Consider the following 21,415-nt stretch of genomic DNA (forward strand, 5'->3'; position numbering starts at 1 on the left):
AAAGGATTCAAGGAAATAATTTGCCATGGACAGGACCAGAAGAAGTGAACTCACTAGCAGAAGCTAAATCTGTGTAACAATTGTTTTATATGTTCAGGTCCTATTAAATCCAATATTTCAAACCTAAACTGATTATCACAGTCAGTCTCACCTAGTCACTAAGTACACTTTTGTTCCTAGAGTCCCACTTGTCTCATTAGCTCCATGAAACACTTTTTCCCACAGGTGGTCCCTCTTTTTCTCCTTCCTCTTTCTCACTTTACTTATGAAGCCTAAGAAACAACTCATTACAGAAACAGGGTCTAAAGTTCTAAGTAAAAGCCATAGCACAAAATGGGAAAATCTCCATTGGGACCGTCAACCCTCCCAGCCATTCCACAGGAGGGGTCAGCACAGAAAGCACTTACTTACCTCTGCAGTTTAACATGCCAGTCATATAAACTGTCATTTATGAGTTCCACTGAGTAAATCCCTGTAAAGACACAGGAGTGTTTAGTTACCCTCTCTTTAATAACTATTACTGCAGTGTACATGTTTACACTAAACAGCCAACAAAAGCTAGAAAGTTTGCTATTGAAATATGGAACGAAGCTACATTTGAATATCTTGCCCCTGGAGCTGAGTATACTGTGCTCTTCACAGATAATTAAAGCCATTAATGAGCCTTCTTTAATGAGTTGAGAAACTATTAACCATTAACTGTGAGTGGGAGAAAAAATTATGCAAAATCATAAGTACTAAGACCTTTCTTCTATGCATATGCAAACAGTTCTATAAAAATGGAATCCCTCTACCTATATAGTTTTAGAACCTTTCTTCAACTTTCTGGGGCATCTTTCCAACTTGGTATATAGAACTCTATCAATCTGTCAATCCTATTAATTCTGTAGTAATTTATCTTATGGAGATACCATAATTTAACCAATTGCACCTTATATATGATTTTTTTTTAATTTTTTGCTACTGCAAACAAAGCTGTAATAAACAAGTGATTATTCAACATTTAGAGATAAGCCAGTATTCAAATATTTCACTGTACACTATTAGGTTTCTACAGATAAACTTTTAGACTTCTTATAAGAAAAGCTGTTAGGACACCAAAACTTCTAATAACTCAGAAATACGTGGGGCTTATCTTATACTCTATGAAGCGGGGTGGGGGTGCTTGATTTTGTTATTTTAAGTAAGCTCAATGATTTAAATTTGATCACTCTGAGAACTTCTGAGTGGATCATAATGCTCCCTTTTCACAGAAATTCAAGTTTGGCTCTTTCCCTTCTTTAATACTGTTAGAATCTCTGTAACAATATAAGGGAATTTTACTTCAATTAGAGATTCCACAATATTTAAGTCTGACTGGGTCAGACTGGTCAGGAAGAACACTCTTAAGTCACACTATGAAATGAAAATAAAAAACCCACCGATTTTTAAATTAATGCCATAACTACCTCTACAATAAGAGTTGATTACATTGTTTTCAAAAAACCATTAAAAAAACAAAAATCAACTTGGTGATAGTTTTTTGTTCCTACAATAAAATATATTCATCTTTCTTATTTAGTTTCCAATGGATATGACTTGTACTTTTCCCCAGAAGATAAAAATCATGTAAGAGTTAATCTCCATCAGCAAGAGAAAAAAGTATGATATATTCATAAAAACAATTTTAAAAAACCCAAAACACGAGTACAGCAGTCCCCTTATTTGAGGGAGACACATTCCAAGACCCCAGTGGATGCCTAAACCTGCGGACAGGGCCAAACAAACCCTAAGTGTACTGTTTTCTCCCGTACATACACACCTCCGAGAAAGTTCAATTTATATATTAAGTATAGTGCGAGATCAACAATAAAAATAACACAACAATGATAGCAATCTACTGTAACCAAGTTATGTGGATGAGCTCTCTCTCTCTCATAGCTGATCTGATCACCAAGATGACTACTAAGTGACCAACGGGCAGGGAGCATCTACAGCGAGGAGCCACTGGACACAGGATGATTCACGTCCCGGGCTGGATGGAGCAGGAGGCACGAGATTTCATCACACTACTCAGAACGGCATGCAGTTTAAAACTTATGAATCGTTTATTTCCGGAATTTTCCACGTAACATTTTTAGACCACAGTTGACTGTGGGTAACTGAAACTGTGGAAGCAAAACCATGGATAAGGGGGGATGACTGTAAACTCACCTATTTTACCCCCCACAATTTTTGATAACTTAATTACAATTGCATTTACATCCTTAAAATAAGTTCATGATTATTTCTGTTTCTGTCCAGTTATACTATGAGAAATGAACTTCACTGTCTGAACACAGAAGGGCACAAAGAGAACAAACAGAGCAGACATCCAGGGGACCGTACCTGTTTTATAACTCTGTGATCGGTATATGTCCCTGAGCTCTTTCATAAGTCTATCTGAAGCTTGCACAGACCCAGACACTGCACCCTGAAACATAAAATTTGCTGGTTACAAAGATCTAGTGAGTCAAATAACTAAAGGTTTATGGAATGTGAAACTGAAATAAACGTTTACAATGAGATTTTTTAAATGGATCACCACTTAACATTTTTAAAACATCAAAAAAGTTAAGTTCAATTAAATCAAAGGTTATAAAGTTTCAACAGGACTGTAAAATTCAGGACAAGTCTGGCTCATCTACTATTTCTTATCATCTGGGGAAAAACAAGTCTAACCATTATGTCCAGATCATCATGGCCCCTGCAACAGCCTAGAACTCAGTATGTGTCTGTTTCAAACTCTATCAATTTTTTATTCACTTTCTTAAAGACTTTATTCTTTTGAGCAGTTATATGTTGCCAGCAGTATTGACAGGAAGGTACAGAGAATCCCATCTAACTGCCCACAATGCACAGTCTCCCTCATTGCCAATCTCCCTCACCAGAGGGCACATGGCTTACAGCTGAAGCACCTGCATTGACATCATAATAACCCGAAGTCCACAGTGTACATTAGGGTTCACTCTCGGTGCTGTACATTCTGTGGGTTTGAACAAATGTCTACTGGCAGGTGGCCATCATCACAGTACCATACAGAGTATTTTCACTGCCGTAAAAAACCTCTGTGCTCATCCTTCCCCTCCCCAACATCTGGCAACCACCGATCGCTTTCCTGTCTCCATAGTTTTGCTTTTTCCAGAAGGTCGTGTAGTTGGAATACACAGGGTGTGGCCTTCTCAGATTGGCTTCTTTCACTTAGTCGTGTGCATTTAAGGTTCCTCCGTGTCTTCTCATGACTTGAGAGCTCACTCCTTTTTAGCACTGAATAATATTCCATTGTCTGGATGGACCACCGCTTATTTATCTGTCACCTACCAAAGGGCATCTGGGTTGCTTCCAAGTTCTTGGAATTATGAATAAAGCTGCTGCAAACACCCGTGTGGATGTACGTTTTCAACTCCTCTGGGTCAATCCCAAAGAGCATGGCTGCTGGATCATGTGGTCAGGTAGTATTTGGTTTTGTCAGGATCTGACCAGGACTGTCTTCCTAACATGGTGGCTGCACCATGATGTGTGCCCACCAGCAGGGAGTGAGAGTTCCCGGGGTCCCACACCCTCGCCAGCACATGGTGCTGTCAGTGCTCCTGATTTGGGGCCATCACCATGACACGTGACTAACTAAATAGGGTTCCATGAATCAGTCTATGCAGGAATGTCCCACTGAGGGTTCAGTTTACAGTTTCAGAATCCAAGAAACACATGCCGCCTCCGAGCAACTGGTTTCAGCTCTTTTTAGTGTTGGAACTTCTATAAAAATGCAAGTGCACTTATGTCTCATCCTAAGACTGAATGTGAACAGAACTATTTATCATGAGACAAAAACATTCAGAACACCTTTCGATTAAAAACATTGATCATGTAGAATTTTAAATGAATGATGCACACCACTTTGGGGGGGTTTCAGGTTTACAAAGATATTACTTCCAGGCTGTGTGACCTTGAATACATTATTTAACTGGCTTAAAGCCCATTTCACACCTGTAAGCAAGGAAGAATATTTCACACAGTGGTATGAAGATTAAATGGGAACGTATATCAAGTTCAAAGTACTTAGTTTAGTGTCATGTGAAAGCATTCAATAATTGAGTGGTTCTGACTATAACATACAAACTGGAAGCAATCAGAAGATATAGAAAGTATAGCACATCTCATTAATTTAGATGTCACAAACTTTTTATTTTAAGAATTAAGATAGGGCTGGGCTAAATTTCAGAATTGATACAGGAAGCAAGACTGAGGGAGAGAGAGTAATCTACCTGTTTACAACACTTGGCGTCTCCTTGCATAACAATTCATCCTGTGTTTGAGAATCTGTACCCAAGACAAAGGAGCTGTCTCGGTTTCATGGGCTTGATAAATGGCTCTGACACAGGCAGTGAGTAAGTGGTGAGTGTTCGGACAGACAGCTGGACGGATGTGTCTCCACCTGGGCATTTTATGTACCTCACTCTCAGTGATTCTTCATAGATGTATGGACTGTCACTTTTTGGCACTGAGGAAACTGAAGTCACAGAGCTGTGTTTGTCACCAAACTCAGTGTGCATTCCACTCCCCCACGCCGCTTCACATAAAAGAAATGTTAAGTCAAAAAAAAAATTTCTTTTGGTTTGGTTAGGGCAGGACAGACCAGATGGGCAACTTCCTGGAGGGGAATTTGAATTACTTTGTAGGAGAGACTGAATTTAAGTATATAGATCCCAAAGAAGGGGGTAAGCAGAGAAAACAGCATAAACAGGCTGGAAAGGGAGCATATACAGTGAACAGGAGGTGATCCGGGGTGTGAAAGGCAGACGAACAGGGTAGAAAGTGGCTATTAATAGATGAGAAAGATAAAACTAGCTAAATAAAAAAACACTACGGCAACAAACTAAGGCTGAGCCGACAACCAAGGCAGGGACGGAGGAGGGCAGCTGAGATTAATGAATTGCCCTATATTTATACCATTACCCCCATAATTACTTTACTTAACCGCAAAAGTCCAGGGTCTAGATATTTGCACATACATTTAGATGGTCTTGCCTTTGAGTCTTCCTAATCTTCTCTAATATTGCCAAATTTTCTTTTTCAATTCCTTCATCCTCTGACTTTTTCCCACTAATAGGCTCTTCCTTCATCTCATAGTGGTCCAAGTCTTCTATGTCCTACAAAAATTAGAAAAACATGAGCTCATTCAAGCTTATGCCAAAAGTTATTCTTTTTTTTTTTAAAGTTTGTAGCAGAGGATAGTTTTATGATAGCAGAAAATTTACAGCTCTCAAAACAAGAAGGGGATCCCGACTGGGATGCCCCCAAAAGTTATTCTTGACTCAACAGGGAACAGGAAAAAAAGCGTGTTCTATGGGGAGGGTGACAAGCCTTCACTTTGCATTCAAAAGGTTCCCTCCTCCTTTTACACCTTCCATTGTGTTTAAAAACTAGGATCTCAGTAAAGCATATTTAATAGCTTTACAAAGTCATAACCATTACCAAGTACATCTTAGTGTCAAGGTATCAAGGACCTTACCTGTTCAGACTTTGTTCCAGTAATTAGATTTATTGACTCCACTGTTTCAAGCAGACTAGTGATGTCTAGACCATGTCAGTGACCACTGCCATCCAGACTCAGTGGCCTTGTCCCTGGACAGCCATCCTGCACCCCGTGTTGCACTCCATTCTCATTCAGACCCTGTCCACGCCTCCTGCTTCGTGGGCTTCCCCCCTGGTTTGCACCTGTCAGTCCCACCATCCATTGAACACTTTCTTCACCAGTGCCTGAGCAGGGATGCCCGCCTCCTACCTCAGGCACATTCCTAGCCACCAATTTTCTCCTCTGAGAATCAACCAGCATAGAGCAAAACTCATCATCAGCTGTGTAAAATACACTCAGCACACTATTCTCTGTGTAAGGCCTTCCCATCAACAATCACACCAAACATAAACGTTCTTGTCTCGAGTTCAAGACTTAGCCATCTGCCTTTTCTAGCCAGCCAACCTTGCTCTCTCCATGACTCCAACACATGAGTCTTCCTCTCCCAGGAGGACGACACCCAAACACACCACGCCCCGGCTGTTCTGGGCCTTCTGACCACATGATTTAGTTGCCTGGAACATGTTCTTTGCACCCATGCTAAGCTGACATCTCCAAAGTCCGCTCTCTCACCTTTCTAGACTTCCCTAGATGGTGCTGTCCCTTCTTTCTAGCGTCTTGTGAAGGGAAAAAGGTGCAGGAGTCCTTTGCGTACAATGTCCACTTCAGTGTACACTGGACCCAGGGAAGGGGTTACTGTTTCCACCCAAGTCCAACTGCACGAAATGTTAGAAACAAACGCTCTATCTCCAAAAGTCACTCACTGGACAATGCTAAGAATCATTTTTCTCCCAGACTCACAAAACAGAACAAACCCACAACTACTTCTTTAGTTCCAAGGCTCTCTAAGAAGTGTATTTTAGATTTAAAATTTCCCAAATCAAGAAAATAAGGTAATAACCTGAACTAATTCTATGCTCCAAAACAGAAAAATGTTTTAAAACCAAGACTGTGGAACTCACACACCTTTTTATCTGATCAGTGTAAATACACAGATCTTAGTTCTGAAAGTTGGAATTTAAACAAAGCTTCAGGACCTGAAAACCGCTAAAACTGTACCAGTGACTGGCAACTAAACGGGCTAAGCTCAATGCCTTTGGAGTCTGCTCTATGAAATTCTTAGATGAGTTTCCAACATGAGATAATTTTATTATTTCCAGCGAGTAGTCCCTCAGTGTTCTCAAATTCTCCTTTTATTCAAAAACAAAATTTTTAAAAGTTAGTAGTTTTTAAAAATAACTAAATATAGGTTAAGTATTGATTACTACTATGTAAATATAATTTTAGTGCTAAATGTTAAGAGCTTTTATTTTCCAGGAAATCAAATCCAAGAGCATCAGATAAGCAATTTGCTCAAAAGCATACCATTAATTAGAGGCAAAGCCAGATTTTTAAAATTACACTAAATTCCCAAAATAAATAAATAAATAACACTAAATTCCAAACCCAGGGTCCTTTTCATCACTCTACATTAACATTGGTTTATAAAGGAGACTGGAGAATGAATGAAATGTTCCAAATGGAGATATTTGCAAGCTGTTGTTCTTACATAAAATACCTACTTCAGCCATCTCTTCCTCTTCCTCCTCTTCTGAAGTCACTTCTTCTGTTGTCCCATTCTGAAAAGGAACAGATAAGGACACACTGAGGACATCCAAGGATGTTAGGGACCAAACTATCCATCACCTGCCACTGCAGCTCCACTAACAGAGAACTTACTAACGCTGGAACATTTACTTTGAAATCCAGCTTTGATTTTAACTCATATTTATCACCTTTTTACAAAGAAACAATTTGGAACAATTCAATTTAATTGCTGCATTAGGAATAACAAAGGCATTTAGTCAATTATAAAGCAAAACTGAGGAAAATTTAAAGACATTCTAATTTAAAATTAAAAAAAAACATTTGGGGCCGGCCGAGTGGCACATTGGTTAAGAGCTGACTTGGGACGCGAGAGGGCCCTGGTTCAGATCCCACATATGAGGGCCAGTGACACTGTCCTCCACAGCTAAGATGCTGAACAACAGCTCAACCTGGAGTTGGGCTGCCATGAGTCTCGCAGGCAAGGGCGTAGGCTGCAACCCCTGTGGCAGTGGGTTGCCATGGGCTACCGTGTGTAGCCAGCAGCCAGCATGAGCGGCCGTCCAGAAGCCTGCGACTGATCTGCCTCGCCCGGAAAGAGCGCAATGATAGTGCCAACTTGGGCCAGTGAAGCAACGTCCTCCACAACTAGACTGAAGAACAAAAGGACAGCAACTTGTCTGTTCCCCTTCCCCCAATTCCCCAGCGATGTTCCCATCCCCCAATTCCCCAATAAAAAAATCTTAAAAAAAAAAACCAAAAAACATTTTGCACGTATGGCTATGTGTATAAGGTCAGTGGCTTCTTTCACTCAAAATTAATATCCCAACCGTGGATTCCTTAAAATATCTACCTCCGAAAAGCCTGAATCTTTCCATAAATTCAATTGCCTTATATTTAAAAAGGTCAAGTGTGTTAAAAAGGAATAGACACTGCACAAAACTAAAAATGATAAAATTATCATTTCACTAAACGACTATCTGGTTTTTTACAGCATGTTCTTTACCACAGGATACATGTACTTCTCTAAGAGACACAATTTACGGCTCAGAGTGAATCTGATGGGGCCTCAGGAACAGCCTTCACACCTGGTTTGGGCAGAGTTGTGTTTATTCCGACTACCGCTGGCAAGGACCACTCCCTTACATGGAAGCCTACCCTGATGGCCTCGCGGTGTAGATGCCCGAACCCAAGAGAAGACAGAATTTTTTTAATGGAACTCAACACGGCAGCGAAACCTCATAAGACACTCATCTGTTCCATTTTGCTCAGGAGTTGGCAAGTCCAGCACCTTCCCGTTCACATGCCACAGGTAGAGCACAGGTGTGCAAACCAGGAGAGAAGGGTGGCAATTGCCAAGGTCACTCTTATCAATAATTGATACTGATCGATAATATACCTCATCTATAAATGAGCAGATAACCAAGTACTGCCAGGTATTTTAAGAAAATAAGCAATCTGAAAGAAAGGCAGCAAGTCAAACAAGCAGAACAAGTGACCTAAAGCATTATTAATGGAGGAAATAAAAACAATAAAAAATTTAATTGGAATATTTAGCAGTAACTGAGAAAAACTATAACCACAAAGTATTAAAAGATCAACATGCAATGAACAAGAGAGTTCTGGGAAATCAAAGATCTGTCCCTCTAAAAAAAAAAAAAAAACTCGGTAGAAGCACAATGGACTTGAATGAACAAAAAANACAAGAGAGTTCTGGGAAATCAAAGATCTGTCCCTCAAAAAAAAAAAAAAAAGAAAAAGAAACACTCGGTAGAAGCACAATGGACTTGAATGAACAAAAAACATTGATGACATTCCCTTAGAGAGGGGAAAAGCAGATTGGGGGGTGGGGAGATGGAAGTAAGAGAGCTAAGAGAAAGAGAAGGTAGCTCTCATCTTCTCCCAGAAGATGGAGGGAAAGAAATAAGAGAGACAAATGCTGCCAAGCTAAAGACAGACTTCAGAACATCCAGTGGCTGTAAATGCCCAAAGGGATACTGAAAAAGTGTAGCCTACAGCTCAGATAGGAAAAACTGTATCGGCTTCCAGAAAGAAAAAGTAAAAGTACAGAGAGAGGAGTAAGAATCAGACAGGCATCAGACCTTTCACCGGTGACAATAAATACTGGAACATAGGAGTGTGCAGAGCCTGGAAGAGACTCCATTTATGAACTTAGAATTCTGCATCTAGTCCCAGCAGGACAGAAGCCATATCTGTGTGTCTTCACCTCCGGGTCTTTGCACCTACACAGTACTTTACAGAGTCAGACAGGTGTTTGTTGAATGAAAAATAAAAACAGACACTGAGTCTTCAAGGCACATTCTCCATACACATCCCCATAAATCCTTCCCAAAAGAAAACCAGAGGATATTACTCAGGGATGTTTCCACAGGGGGACCATGGAACACAAGAAACAGCCATCAGCGGAGAACAGCAACACCAATGGTTCAGTCTAAGTACCTGCTGGTAATACAGCTGAGAGGTTTCAGGTCCTATTCTCTGACCACTGTAAAAACCGTAAGTAGCCCAAAGCCAACTGAGAAGGTTTACATTTTTTTGTAAAGAATTTTGGATGTAAGAATAAACTGCCCAATAATCCAGCTGCTAAGTCCATGCGCAGAGACGTGCTCGCACAGGTGTTAAGTACCATGAAGCACGGACAAGCATGATCAGGGTAGCACTGTCCCCAAATGACTGAACAATCAGGTGGATAACACATTCTAATGCCGTCAAACAATGGAAGAAATACGGCTACACACAGTGTGAGTGAATGTAGCCCAATGTGGAGAAAAAGATAGGCACTGGCTCCCGGTTTCACTCTGTCTGTCACACTAAAGTTACGTTTATGTGTTTCGATACATATTACTTAAAACATTTTCTTGTGGGATATAACAAGAGTGATATGAACAAAAGATGGAATCAAACTCCTCAGGAAATACAAACTACTTAGAAAATAAGTGTACTAACATTGACAACCTGTGCAATTAAGTCAAACAGCACTGAGAAGAAAGTGTCACCCCACGTTTGTTAAAAAGGCAACTAAATCATACTGAGCCAATTAACTAGAAAAGAAAAGGGAATAATTAAGACGTCAGCAAAAATGAGAACGAAAACGTTAGATTTAAGCAATAAAACTATGGGCTGATTCCTTAAAAAAGACCAATGTAATGAAACAGATAAGCCTTTGTAATCAAGATAAAGAAAACAACTTTAGAAATGAAAAGAGGATTATAACTACTGATGAAGATGCATAAAGTGAATACTTCGAACATCTTTACAACAGCTTCAAAAGTATGGGTGAAGTGATCATGTTTTAGAATCTAAAATCATTAAAACTGACTGAAGAAATGGAAAGTCTGAACAGACTAATACATAGAAGAGAAAACCAGATGAGGCTCAGATGTTTACTTCAACCAGGGTTTCTCAACCTTGAACTGCTGATATTTTGGGCCAGATAACTGTTTGTTGTGGAGGGCTGTCCTGACATTGCAGGATGTTTAGTAACATTCCCTCTGCCCACAAAATGCCAATAGTAACCCCTGCCCCCCTGAGCCAGTTGTGACAACCAAAAAATATCTCCAGATATTTCCAAATGTGCCATGGGAGGCAAAATTGCCCCCAGTTGAAAACTGATTTATACGATCAACAACAAAGTGCGGGTGAGGAGGTGGAGAAAAGGGAACCCTCGTGCACTCCTGGTGCGATTGCAGATTGGTGCAGCCACTATGGAAATCAGTATGGAGGTATCTCAAAAAACTGGAAATGGGGGCCGGCAGAGTGGTTCAGTTGGTTAAGAGCTTGCTCAAGAGTGCGAGCTCTGAGCAACAGGGTCGCTGGTTCGATTCCTACATGGGCCAGTGAGCTGCGCCCGAGCTGAGTTGCCACCAAACTGCCAACAGGAGGCAGAATGGCTCAGCTGGTGAGAGCACGTGCTCCTAACAACAAGGTTGCCTGTTCGAGATGGTGGGCTATGCCCGCCCACAACTAAGACTGAACTCGGCATCTTGAGCTGAGCTGCCACCCGGGTGGCTCAGGGGATAGAGCATGCACTCTTAATAACAAAGCTGCCATTTCGACTCCCGCATGGGATGGTGGTTACGCCAACTCGCAAGTAATTAAACACAGCACCTTGAGCTGAGCAGTGCGACTGGACTTGGAGCTGTGCCCTCCACAACTAAGATTTAAGGACAACAACTTGGCTGTTCCCCTTCCCCAATTCCCCAAATTAAAAAAACAAAACAACAACAACAAAAAACTTGAAATGGAACTACCTTATGACCCAGCAATTCTACTCTTAGGTATTTATCCAGAAAAACCGAAAATGCTAATTTGAAAAAAATATATGCACCCCTATGTTTATTGCAGCGCTATTCACAATAGCCAAGACACAGAAACAACCAAAATGCCCATTGGCAGACGACTGGATTAAGAAACTGTGGTACATTTACACAATGGAGTATTACTCCTCTATAAAGAAGAATGAAATCTTACAATTTGCAATGATACAGATGGAACTAGAGAACATTATGCTAAGTGAAATAAGTCAGTCAGAGAAAGACCGATACCATATGATCTCACTTACATGTGGAATCTAAAGAATAGAACAAATGAGCAAACTAATCAGAAAGTCTCAGAGACATAAAGAAAAAACTGAGGGTTACTAGATGGGAGGGGGTGGGGATAAGGGAGAAAGGGAGGGGATTAGATAGCACAAATTGGTAACCACAAGATTGCCACGGGGATACGAAAGACAGTTTGAGGAATATAATAATTTTGTAAAAATTTTGTAGAGTATCAGATAAGCACTTGTCTTATTAGGGAGACCACTTCATGGACGGTGTAGACACCTGACCACTGCACTGTACACCTGAAGCTGAAGCTGAATAATAATGAATGTCAACTATAATTAAATATATATATAGTCACAAGGTGTGGAGTACAGCATAGGGAATAGAGTCCATGGAATTGTAACAGCTCTATACGATGTCAGAGGGGTAGTAGATTGGGGGAGGGGTGTGATCACTTTGTGAGGGGTGTAAATGTCTAATTATTACATTGTTTTATACACATGAAACTAATAAAATAAACAAAAATAAAAACTGATTTAAACTGTCCTAGATCTTAGACCAAAAAAAAAGCTTCCCAAGTCATTTTGAGACTGCATAACCCTGACAGTGAAATGAAACAAGAAGAGCCTAAAAGGAAATGAACAAAAAAGACAAAACTGTATTACAAACTCACTTTAATAAAGTAGAAAAATCCAGAAATGAAATATTATCATATCCATTGTGCACCCCACCACCAACTGCACCTACGCAGCTGCTGTTTATTACGGGAATGCAAGAATGTTCAAAATTAGAAAATTTCCTCATGTAAATCACAGTTATATAATAGCCCCACATGGAATTATATGCACAGCCATGGAAAACAAGGCAGACCTACATTGTTAAGTGAAAAACATTAAGTTGCAGACATTCCAGAGAAGTAAATTTGAACACAGAATATATATTTCTCCCATTTTCTCTCTTTTCTGGGGCTCCACAAGAATTACAGTGAAGAATAAACACAGTATAAACACAAAGTGAGGACAGAGAAAGAAAGGGGACTGGCAGCAGGAAGCTTTTGTCTCCTGCAAGGTGGCAGTAGGTGGAGGAGGGGAGATGAATGCAGCAGACAAGTAAAGCCTTAGGTTGGGGATACAGAGGAGGGGGAGGCTGGCCTGCTCCCCAACACCCTGCAGAGGCTCCAGACTCCAAGAGCCAGGCACACAGAACAGCAGGCGTGGACAGGGCTGAAGCAGGTTACATACAGGACACCTCGTCCCGCCCCCAAAACACACTGCTCTCCCACCTCCATAGGCAGAACCCATGCAGACATACCTCTACCTGAAGCAAGAGATGAATAGGTTTCGTGTCTAGAAACCTGAGTAGTTCCAGCCATCATTTATTATTATACCAGGAAATGGTGGGGGGAGAGGGGCTAGGTGTCAACTTCGTGCCTCCTAAAAGCTATCAGCTGACAAGTTGTGGCCAAAAAGAACTCCGATCAACCTTTTAGTGGCTCTCTCAAATATCAATGAAAAAAAGGGGAAGCAAAAAATATATGAATGAGCAACACAGAATAGATAGATATTTGAGGAAAGTCTTCAAAAAGAAAAACAAGACCAAATAAACTATTTAATAAAAGTATTAAAGAGAAAGTTAAGATGGCAGAGAGGGAGAGAACAAGAGTATCAAAGTAACTCCTAAAGACACTTATAACTACATTCCATCTATAAAACAAAAAAACAGAAAGCTATGAAGACGGACTAGGCAGAGAACAAGAAAAGGCTCTTAGGACACAGGGTTCGTGTTTGGGGGCCCCCAGTGAACTGCACCACCTCCTAGCATTCATCCCGCTATGCAATCCCCCCACAGTCAATCTGGGCTGGCCCGGTGACTCACTCTAACCAATAAGTGTGGTGGAAACGATGCTGGGCCGGTTCCAATCTAAGCTGTAAGAAGGCCTGGCAGCTTCTACTTTTGTGCTCTTGGAAGCCAAAGATAAGAACTCTGATTAGCTTCCTTCTCTTCCAGAAAGAGAAGGCTCGTGAACAGGTCCTGGAGGATGAGATGCCATCGCCAGACACGAGTGAAGAAGCTCTGTTGGACATCCAGGTGCAGTTGTGTCGAAACGACCAGCCCCAGCGGTGAGACCAGCTATGCCTAGTCCCCTCACAATCGTGGGACATAAAAAGTAATTGCTGTTTTAAGCCAGTAACTCCTGGGGTAATGGGTTAAGCTGCAATAAATAACTAAAACAAAACGTAAAGTTATGACTGTCCTAATAAAATTTCCAAAAGTTCAAAGATGAGAAAATGTTCCAGAATTTGAAATGAAAAGACAAATTGACAGAATGTAGCAATAATATCAGAGATACAAGGGCTCACGCGAAGAGGTGTAAAATCCCATGAGAAGGCACTTGGAAATGAACGAAGAAAGAAAATGGAGAGATGTCACAGAAAGAGAGACAAGAACATTTACCCATGGAGAGAGATTCAAGAGTCTGGATTGGAAAAGGCCCATCCACACTGAGCGGCCAGGAACGATGAAAAAGAAAGGCCCCAGCTAAGTGCACACTGAGATATTTAGAGACCAAGGGAAAGCCAGGCAGACATGAGCAACTGAGTGGCGTCAGGCTCAGCGCTGCCAGTGGCAGAAAGACGGCAGGCAGCACAGTCTGAGGTTCTCGGGGAGACTTACTTTCCACGGAGAATTACATATTCAACCAAACTGCCAGTCAAGCGTGAGGCAGGCTGTCGGGGCACTTAACACTGATTGGGCACTTACATGCACCAGGCGCTGCTCTGAATGACACTACCAGCTCACCTAACCTTCACAGCCCCCCAAAACACAGGCACTGCTATTTCCCTCATTTGCAAATGGAAAACTGGCGCACACATGACTAGGTAACTAGCCCAAGCTCATTAGGTGACACAGCTAACGAGCACAGAAGAGTCAAAGCCACGGTGGTCCGGCCACACCCTTGCAGAAGTCACAACAGAACTCAGAGCATGGCCTGCCCCTCATGCATTCTCAGAAAGCACCTGAGGATGTGCTGAGGCAAAATGGGAAAAGGGAGCCAGGCAAGAGGCCATGAGGTCAGGAGAGCGGCTCTACTCCAGCAGAGGACACAAGAACTGCAGGATAGCAGCTGTGCCGCCAGCTCGGAGGGCACCCCGCCAAGGCTGGCGAGAAGCAGCCAAGGCTCCACAAGGGGGAAGACCTCACACAGACGGCAGGGAACCCGAAGAACTGGTACTGGTGTAAGGAAGGCATTCCTTCCAAGCCTGGTGATTCTGGCCTCTCTCTGGCTTAGGGGAGACGGCACTTGGGCGAAACCTTGCAAAACACAGATGGGCTTAAGGAGGTAACCTTCCAGGTGAAGGGGAATGTACCAGCACTGGCACCCAATTATGGAAACCAGGAACGTTGTTAAGGGAGGTGCTGGTGCCAGGGTGCAATTGTTGGCCTGTCACAGTAAACAGCAGCAGCTCCGGAAAGTGACAAGGTTATTTTCAGCACCCACAGCAAAACAAACAAAACAGCGGAAACTAACTTCTAGATCAGCTGCATACTAAACGAGCACAGGCATCTCGTCTGACTCCCGCTTGGGGCGCTTCTCTTTAGCTCTGCTCACCGGAGACATTCCTTTACCTGACCCGCGGGCAGTGGTTCGTCCAGGGTCTCCACATCCAGGTGCTTAGGAAGGTGATACAATCTGCAGAGCTCACAAATCAACCACTTCAACTGCTGACGGAGCTAAAAGACACAGTCAGTAAGTGAGCGTTACGTGCAAGAGCCCTTGGAAGACAAGAATCACACTACAACGATGTACTGGGCCAGCAGAGAGTGAGGAAACTCTGGCACTGCTCAATGCCAGCCTACCGGGAACGTGGCCGTGGGTAAGACATATGGTTGGGGCACTCGCATAAGGAAGTTACTGTGGCCTGAGAGCAGTCATACAACCGAGTGGATGACGTTACCCAAAAGGCAGAGGGGGCAGCTCCAGGCACTATCCAGTTTTCAGGTGCTAGCTTCTTGTCTTGGAAATGAGTAACTTCAGACAAGTACACAATTAATATCACCTTGATGTTAGGAGCAGCGTTGACTGTAGTTTTTGATCACACCTCGTATATAGTTTTGAAACTCAGGAGATTCATTCTAGCTAGAGACACAGATTTAGGAATCCCTGGAACATGGGCCATGATTTAAGTAATGGAGGTGGAAGAGAATACTCAGAGAAGGCACAGAATGGGAAGAAAAAGGCAGACCAGGCAGGGTGATAAGATAAAAACAGGACACAGTGACCAGATGAAGTCCTCACTAGATGACCAGCTCCCAGGGGGCTGGACTCTGACTTGCATTTTGTACCCACTGCTTATCACAGAGTCTGACATAGAAAACAGTCCATTTTTTAAGAATTACTTTTCTGTTCTACTATTATTTCCTGTATGGACCAGGGAAAAAGTGTGTCTAAATCAGTAGAGCACAGATTTTTCACAACCCTGTGTACAAAAGTGGCCAGATTACAGACAATACTCTATGCCTCACTTTTTCACTTAACATGTCTTGGAAAATTGTATGTGCTCTTGTGAAAAGACTGGCTGCATTCTTTTAACTACAACATAATATTCTATCATAAAGCTACACAGAGATTCACATTTCACCAGCTCTTTATTGGTGGACATGAAGTAATCCATTTTGAATAGAGGAATGTTTCAAAAAGGAAACACCAGCACTACCAAAGGCTGCAGAGAGGTCAATTTTAGGACTAAAAAAGGAGTCACTGGATTTGGCAACTAAAGATGAAAACTTTTACTGTGGCGATGAAGGCAGAATCCAGATTATAATGAATGAAGTGCGTTAAAGGTAAGGAAATATGGCTTATTCTGCCAGGAAACAAGGCTATGAGATAACTGGCAGAGACTATAAGAAAGAGTGGAGGGTGAGTTTTTGGGGTTTTTTCTTTTATGTTAATATATTTACTTTTTAATAAAATTAGACCCAATTTTATATCCTAAGTCATTTTACTTTATGAGCATTTTTTTATGGAATATTTTAGACATTGAAAAAGAACCCCACTCATTTCTACTATTACAAAGTGTCTGCCTTCCCATCTTTTTGGAAAAGGAGCTGCAGGCAGCTCAGGGGTCCCGTCTGCACGCCTCCCGTCCTGTCGCCCCCTGCTGGACATGTGAACCTGTGCCGTCCAGCCTTTAATTTTTACCTCCAACCTTCATGGCTCTCCAGACTAGCCTTTCCTCTTAAAACAGTCTTTCAGATGTTCTTCTCTTCCTAATTTTAAGAATAGATTTGTTTAAACCACTTATAACTTATTTTGACAGAAATCTGAGGTAACACTCAAATGGTCAGTTCTCCCAATACTATTAATAATCTATCCTTTCCTTATTGAGTACTTTAACTCAAGTTAACTTACTCTAAAGTCTCAATTGCAAGACTCTGTTTCTGAACTTGTCGCCTTTATCTGTCCCGTCCTGTGCCAGTAGTCAGTGTTTATTTAATATCTACTTGGACAAGTCTCCTCATTACTTTTGTTAACTTCATTGCTACTTTTTATTTACTCTTCAAGACAAACTTTAGATTCATTTTGTCAAGTTCTGAAAATAAGTCTGTTTCAATTTGTACTGGACTTGCATTCAATTTATAAGTTAGCATGAAGCTATGGAGATAATTAACAAATTCATAATATGGAGTCTGCCCGTATTCCTACACAGCAGTCAAATCTTTCATTCCACTCAGCACATTTTTGTAGTTTTCTTGATACATGACCTGTGCATCTAAGTTTATTCCTAGGTACTTTTTAAAATTTAACTGTAATTGTCAACAAAATACTTTTCCACTACATTTTCTATTTGATTATAGCTGACATTTAAGAAAATTATTGATTTTTATGTAATAGCTTTTAACCAGTCATCTCAAAAATTGTTTTTTCAAATGATTCCTTTGGAATTTTTTTTTTAGGTAAACAATCATGTTGCCTGCAAATAATGATTGATATTTTTCTATAAGGACTTTATGAAATCATGGAAAAATACAACGATACTATTAACTTTAAAAAATGATATAAAACTGCATAGAATATGAGCTCAACTATTTAAATATATATATAAGAACATACAGAGGGTGCCGAAAAATATATACACATTTTAAGAAAGGAAAAAAAACTCTTAAAATTGCAATACTCAATATATACCAATACTAAAAGATGAATACAAGTCACGTTTGACTTCTGCAGTTACTAGAGGTGCTCCAAATGGTTACCATCAGTGTCCAGACACTTCTGATTATGGTGAACTAGTGCTTGAGCAACGCTGATCAAAGTGTTCACTTGTAGACATTTTTTTGGCACCCCCAGTACATACTTTACTAGCAAGGGAAAAAATACATCATGTCAACAATGGTTATATCAGGTTGAGAAATTACAGGAGAATTTTATTTCCTTTATTTTACTATTTCTCTCACAATGGTCACTTATTAGTTTTATAATTAAAGAAAATAGGTTTTTAAATTTTTTGTAAAATGGAAAGTTACCTTCCTTATATATTGGAAAAAAACCTTTTTATTTATATACCTTTTATTGCAGTTAGAGACTCTTGACAGAGAAAGCAATTCCCTAACACTAGCGCGGGTGTTGTTCTGTCATTATTATCCCCCCACTCGACCCTGCAGTCTTCCCCTTTTTCTACTCCTCCCCACCTTCGCTAGGGGTCCCTACCAAGAATGCCTGCTTAGTTTAATGGTTACAGTTCATGGAAAAGAGATCATCTAATTCCTGATCCAAATTAAGACCATACCTGTGGGGAATAAAAAAGAGAAACCAGAAAGTAAATAGAATTTGAAGTACTAAAACAAAAACAAAACAAACAAAAAACCTGGTCGTTAGCTCCTTGAAGATTATCAAATAACCATTGATCAGGCTCTTACACCTTAACACTTACCTCCTGTCAGTTGCAACTGATCTCACAGATTCATTGCACACAAATTTTCAAATATGAAATATGTTTTTACTGTACTAAGTCACAAACACGACCGGCGATAGGTTACGGTAGAGGGGAAGATATGGAAGTGATGAATCATGATACTTAAAAGCTAACTGTTAGATATTTGAAAATTTGTGTGCCATGAATCTGTGAGATCCGTTGCGCCTGAAGGAGGGTTAAGTTCTATACATAAGGTTCATGAGGAAAAAAAATAAAATAGCGTGGCTGATTTTCTCACCAAATTGTTGTTCTTAGTATCTTCTAGACGTTCCAGAACTGATGTCAGATTTGGGTCGTCAGAGTCCACAAACCATATTGGTGAGGAAGACGGGTAAGATTCCTGTTACAGAGACACCAAGTTAGACACATTTACAACAGACTAACCACTAAATGGTGAGATAAGCACAGACTTAAGTCAGATTAGGGAACAAAAGCAACACATTAAAATCCATGTGTGGAGAAACAAATTTCTTTTTATGGATTTTTTTTTTTAAAAAACCCAAAAGCTTTATGGTTTAATCTTGCCTGCTCCATGTTACATAATTTTTAAGTCTAAAGACAGACAAAGGACTTTTACCCAGTAAGTAGTATGATTTAAAACAAACGTAAGAGAATACACTGCAAAAGTTATGGTTTATCCAAAGCAGAAAAAAGTGGCATTCAAGCACTGGTCTTCTTTTCTTTAGTACAAAGAAAGGTTGCCGATGGCCTGGGCTCTCAGTTTTAACATATATGAGGGCTTTCAACTTCTTGAATCATAATAAATCTCTCAAAAAGCAAAAACAAATTTAAAAAAAACAAAACACCCAACCTTTAAGTCTATAGACTTAAACCATACTCCTTTTGCCTTTTTAATGTAATAGATCTAGATGAGATCTTTGAATTTTTAAAGTAAAGCAGAGGAGTGCATATCTAGGCATGTTTTTTAAATCCTTACAAATGCTAAAAATCTTTTACTCACTATACTCCTTGCTTTCTGAGTAGTGTAATTATAGGAGTTACTTTTGAGATTTTTCTCCATCAGAAAATTGGCCCTAAAATCAATCCCATTTAATTTTGCTTTCTTCCTAATGCTTTTCCATTCCTTCTGAGACTGTAGGGAGGAATGTAGTTTCTCAAAGAACACATTTCTTAAGTGAGGTTAGTATTACTTGTTAAGCACAGCAGGGTGGGTTAGAGGGCAGGAGGAACCACGACAAAGCTACCACAGGGCCACAGCCAGCTCTCGGTGCCACAGGAGTGGGGTTTGAGTGAGGCCCTCTCCTGCACAGCCACTGTCTGTGAGCTACAGCTCAGAGGTCATGCTGTCCTGGAACACGAGCAGGCCACCTCTAAAATGGCCCCAATAATGCCAACCTCCTGGCATTCACACGCGTATCATCCGTCCCCCAGACCTACTGACTTCTAGCAAACACAGTACAGCAAGAGTAATGGGATGTCACCTCGGAGATGAGGTACAAGAAGATGACAACTTCTTGGTCACCCTCTCCGGCTCTTTTACCTGCTTCCTCTGCTGGAAACCAGCTCCCTGTGGAGAGGCCCACCCCCACTGGCAAGAAGCTGAGCCCCCCCCCCAGGCCCTCAGACCAACAGCCTGCAAGCAGATGAGCCCCACAGCACCCACGTGCACGGCCTGGGGGCAGACTCTGTCTGCCAGGCTGGACACACTGCAGCTCTGGCCAACACCTTTGCTGCCTCGGGAGCCCGGCCTGGCCGAGGTGGGCGGCGCACACATTCCTGACAAACAGAAACCGTGAGATCACCTCTGCTGTTTTCAGCTAAGCTTGAACAGAGCAGTAGGTAACTAATTCAAGCCCCATGAAATCCCATCTCACAACTGAGGACTACCAAGACATGCTTTACTACACATGTATTAATGTTTTTAAAAGCACAATTGCATGTGTTGTTTTCAAAAAGTTAAACTAAGCAGTACATAGTTTCCTACTAACAGACATTGTGCAGCTTCCTATTATTATAATGTAAGAAAAAGCTGTTATTATTCGGTTGTTAGCTGCAGAACAATTAGGCTCTAATCACGGAAAAATAACAATTTTGCAGAAACACAGTTTTTAAAAAGCACAGCTTTGAGAACTATAATGTCAATTATAGTACAGTTGACACCACAGCAATTGAATGTTTTTAAAGCATTTTACCAAATATTCTTTAAAGAAAAAAATGATACTGAAGTAGGACATCATTATATCTATTCAGTAGTGGTTTTTGTACTATTCTCATATCTCTTAACTATTCTCATTTCCCAAAACCTCTTTATAGGCTAAAAAAGTAAACTGTCTTCAAAATTAATCCTGTTTTTAAAGAAAACTACTTATTGAGTATTGCCATTTTCTTCTTTAAATTCTTCAGCCTACTTTGGGAACATATCGTCTGACCACTTCCATTATTTTAGTTTTGTGTTTTATTTAGCCTTACAAAACACTAAATTAAATTTAGAACTTCATTCTATAGATTGTTATTTGTCTAGAAAACTTCTAAATAAGCAATATAAAATTTGTGAATTGTTGCTCTGGACAAAAAGAGAGAGAGAGAGAGAGAGAGAGAGAGAGAGAGAGAGAGAGAGAGAGAGAGAGAGNGAGAGATATCGTTGCTACATATAACATGGTTTTCTAATCCTGTGCATGAGAAGATAGGATATAGAGTAGGTCTAAGAAACTATGTTACCAGTTCTCCAAGTGGAGCCC

The 21,415-nt window shown here is 40.7% G+C and overlaps 1 protein-coding gene across 7 annotated transcripts in view; it reads right to left on the reverse strand.

Moving 5' to 3' along the window:
- Positions 1–21,415, reverse strand: part of UBE2Q2 (ubiquitin conjugating enzyme E2 Q2) — a 100,022-nt gene that overhangs the window by 22,056 nt on the left and 56,551 nt on the right. For 5 of the 7 annotated variants that reach the window (XR_002123753.1, XM_019640155.1, XM_019640157.1 and 2 more), the window contains exons 2-7: positions 18,955–19,056; positions 15,370–15,474; positions 7,153–7,209; positions 5,028–5,165; positions 2,368–2,452; positions 412–472 (exon numbers count right to left, since the gene is read on the reverse strand). Coding sequence is in view for 6 of the 7 variants with exons in the window: in XM_019640155.1 (XP_019495700.1) it covers positions 412–472; positions 2,368–2,452; positions 5,028–5,165; positions 7,153–7,209; positions 15,370–15,474; positions 18,955–19,056 (548 nt within the window). In the remaining variant the exon portion in view is untranslated. Of the gene's footprint in view, positions 1–411; positions 473–2,367; positions 2,453–5,027; positions 5,166–7,152; positions 7,210–15,352; positions 15,475–18,954; positions 19,057–21,415 lie in introns of those variants that run through there. The other 2 variants (XM_019640156.1, XM_019640159.1) reach the window with 2 other exon arrangements.

The sequence above is a fragment of the Hipposideros armiger genome, unplaced genomic scaffold, assembly GCF_001890085.2.
Source record: "Hipposideros armiger isolate ML-2016 unplaced genomic scaffold, ASM189008v1 scaffold_48, whole genome shotgun sequence".
Lineage (NCBI taxonomy): Eukaryota > Metazoa > Chordata > Mammalia > Chiroptera > Hipposideridae > Hipposideros > Hipposideros armiger.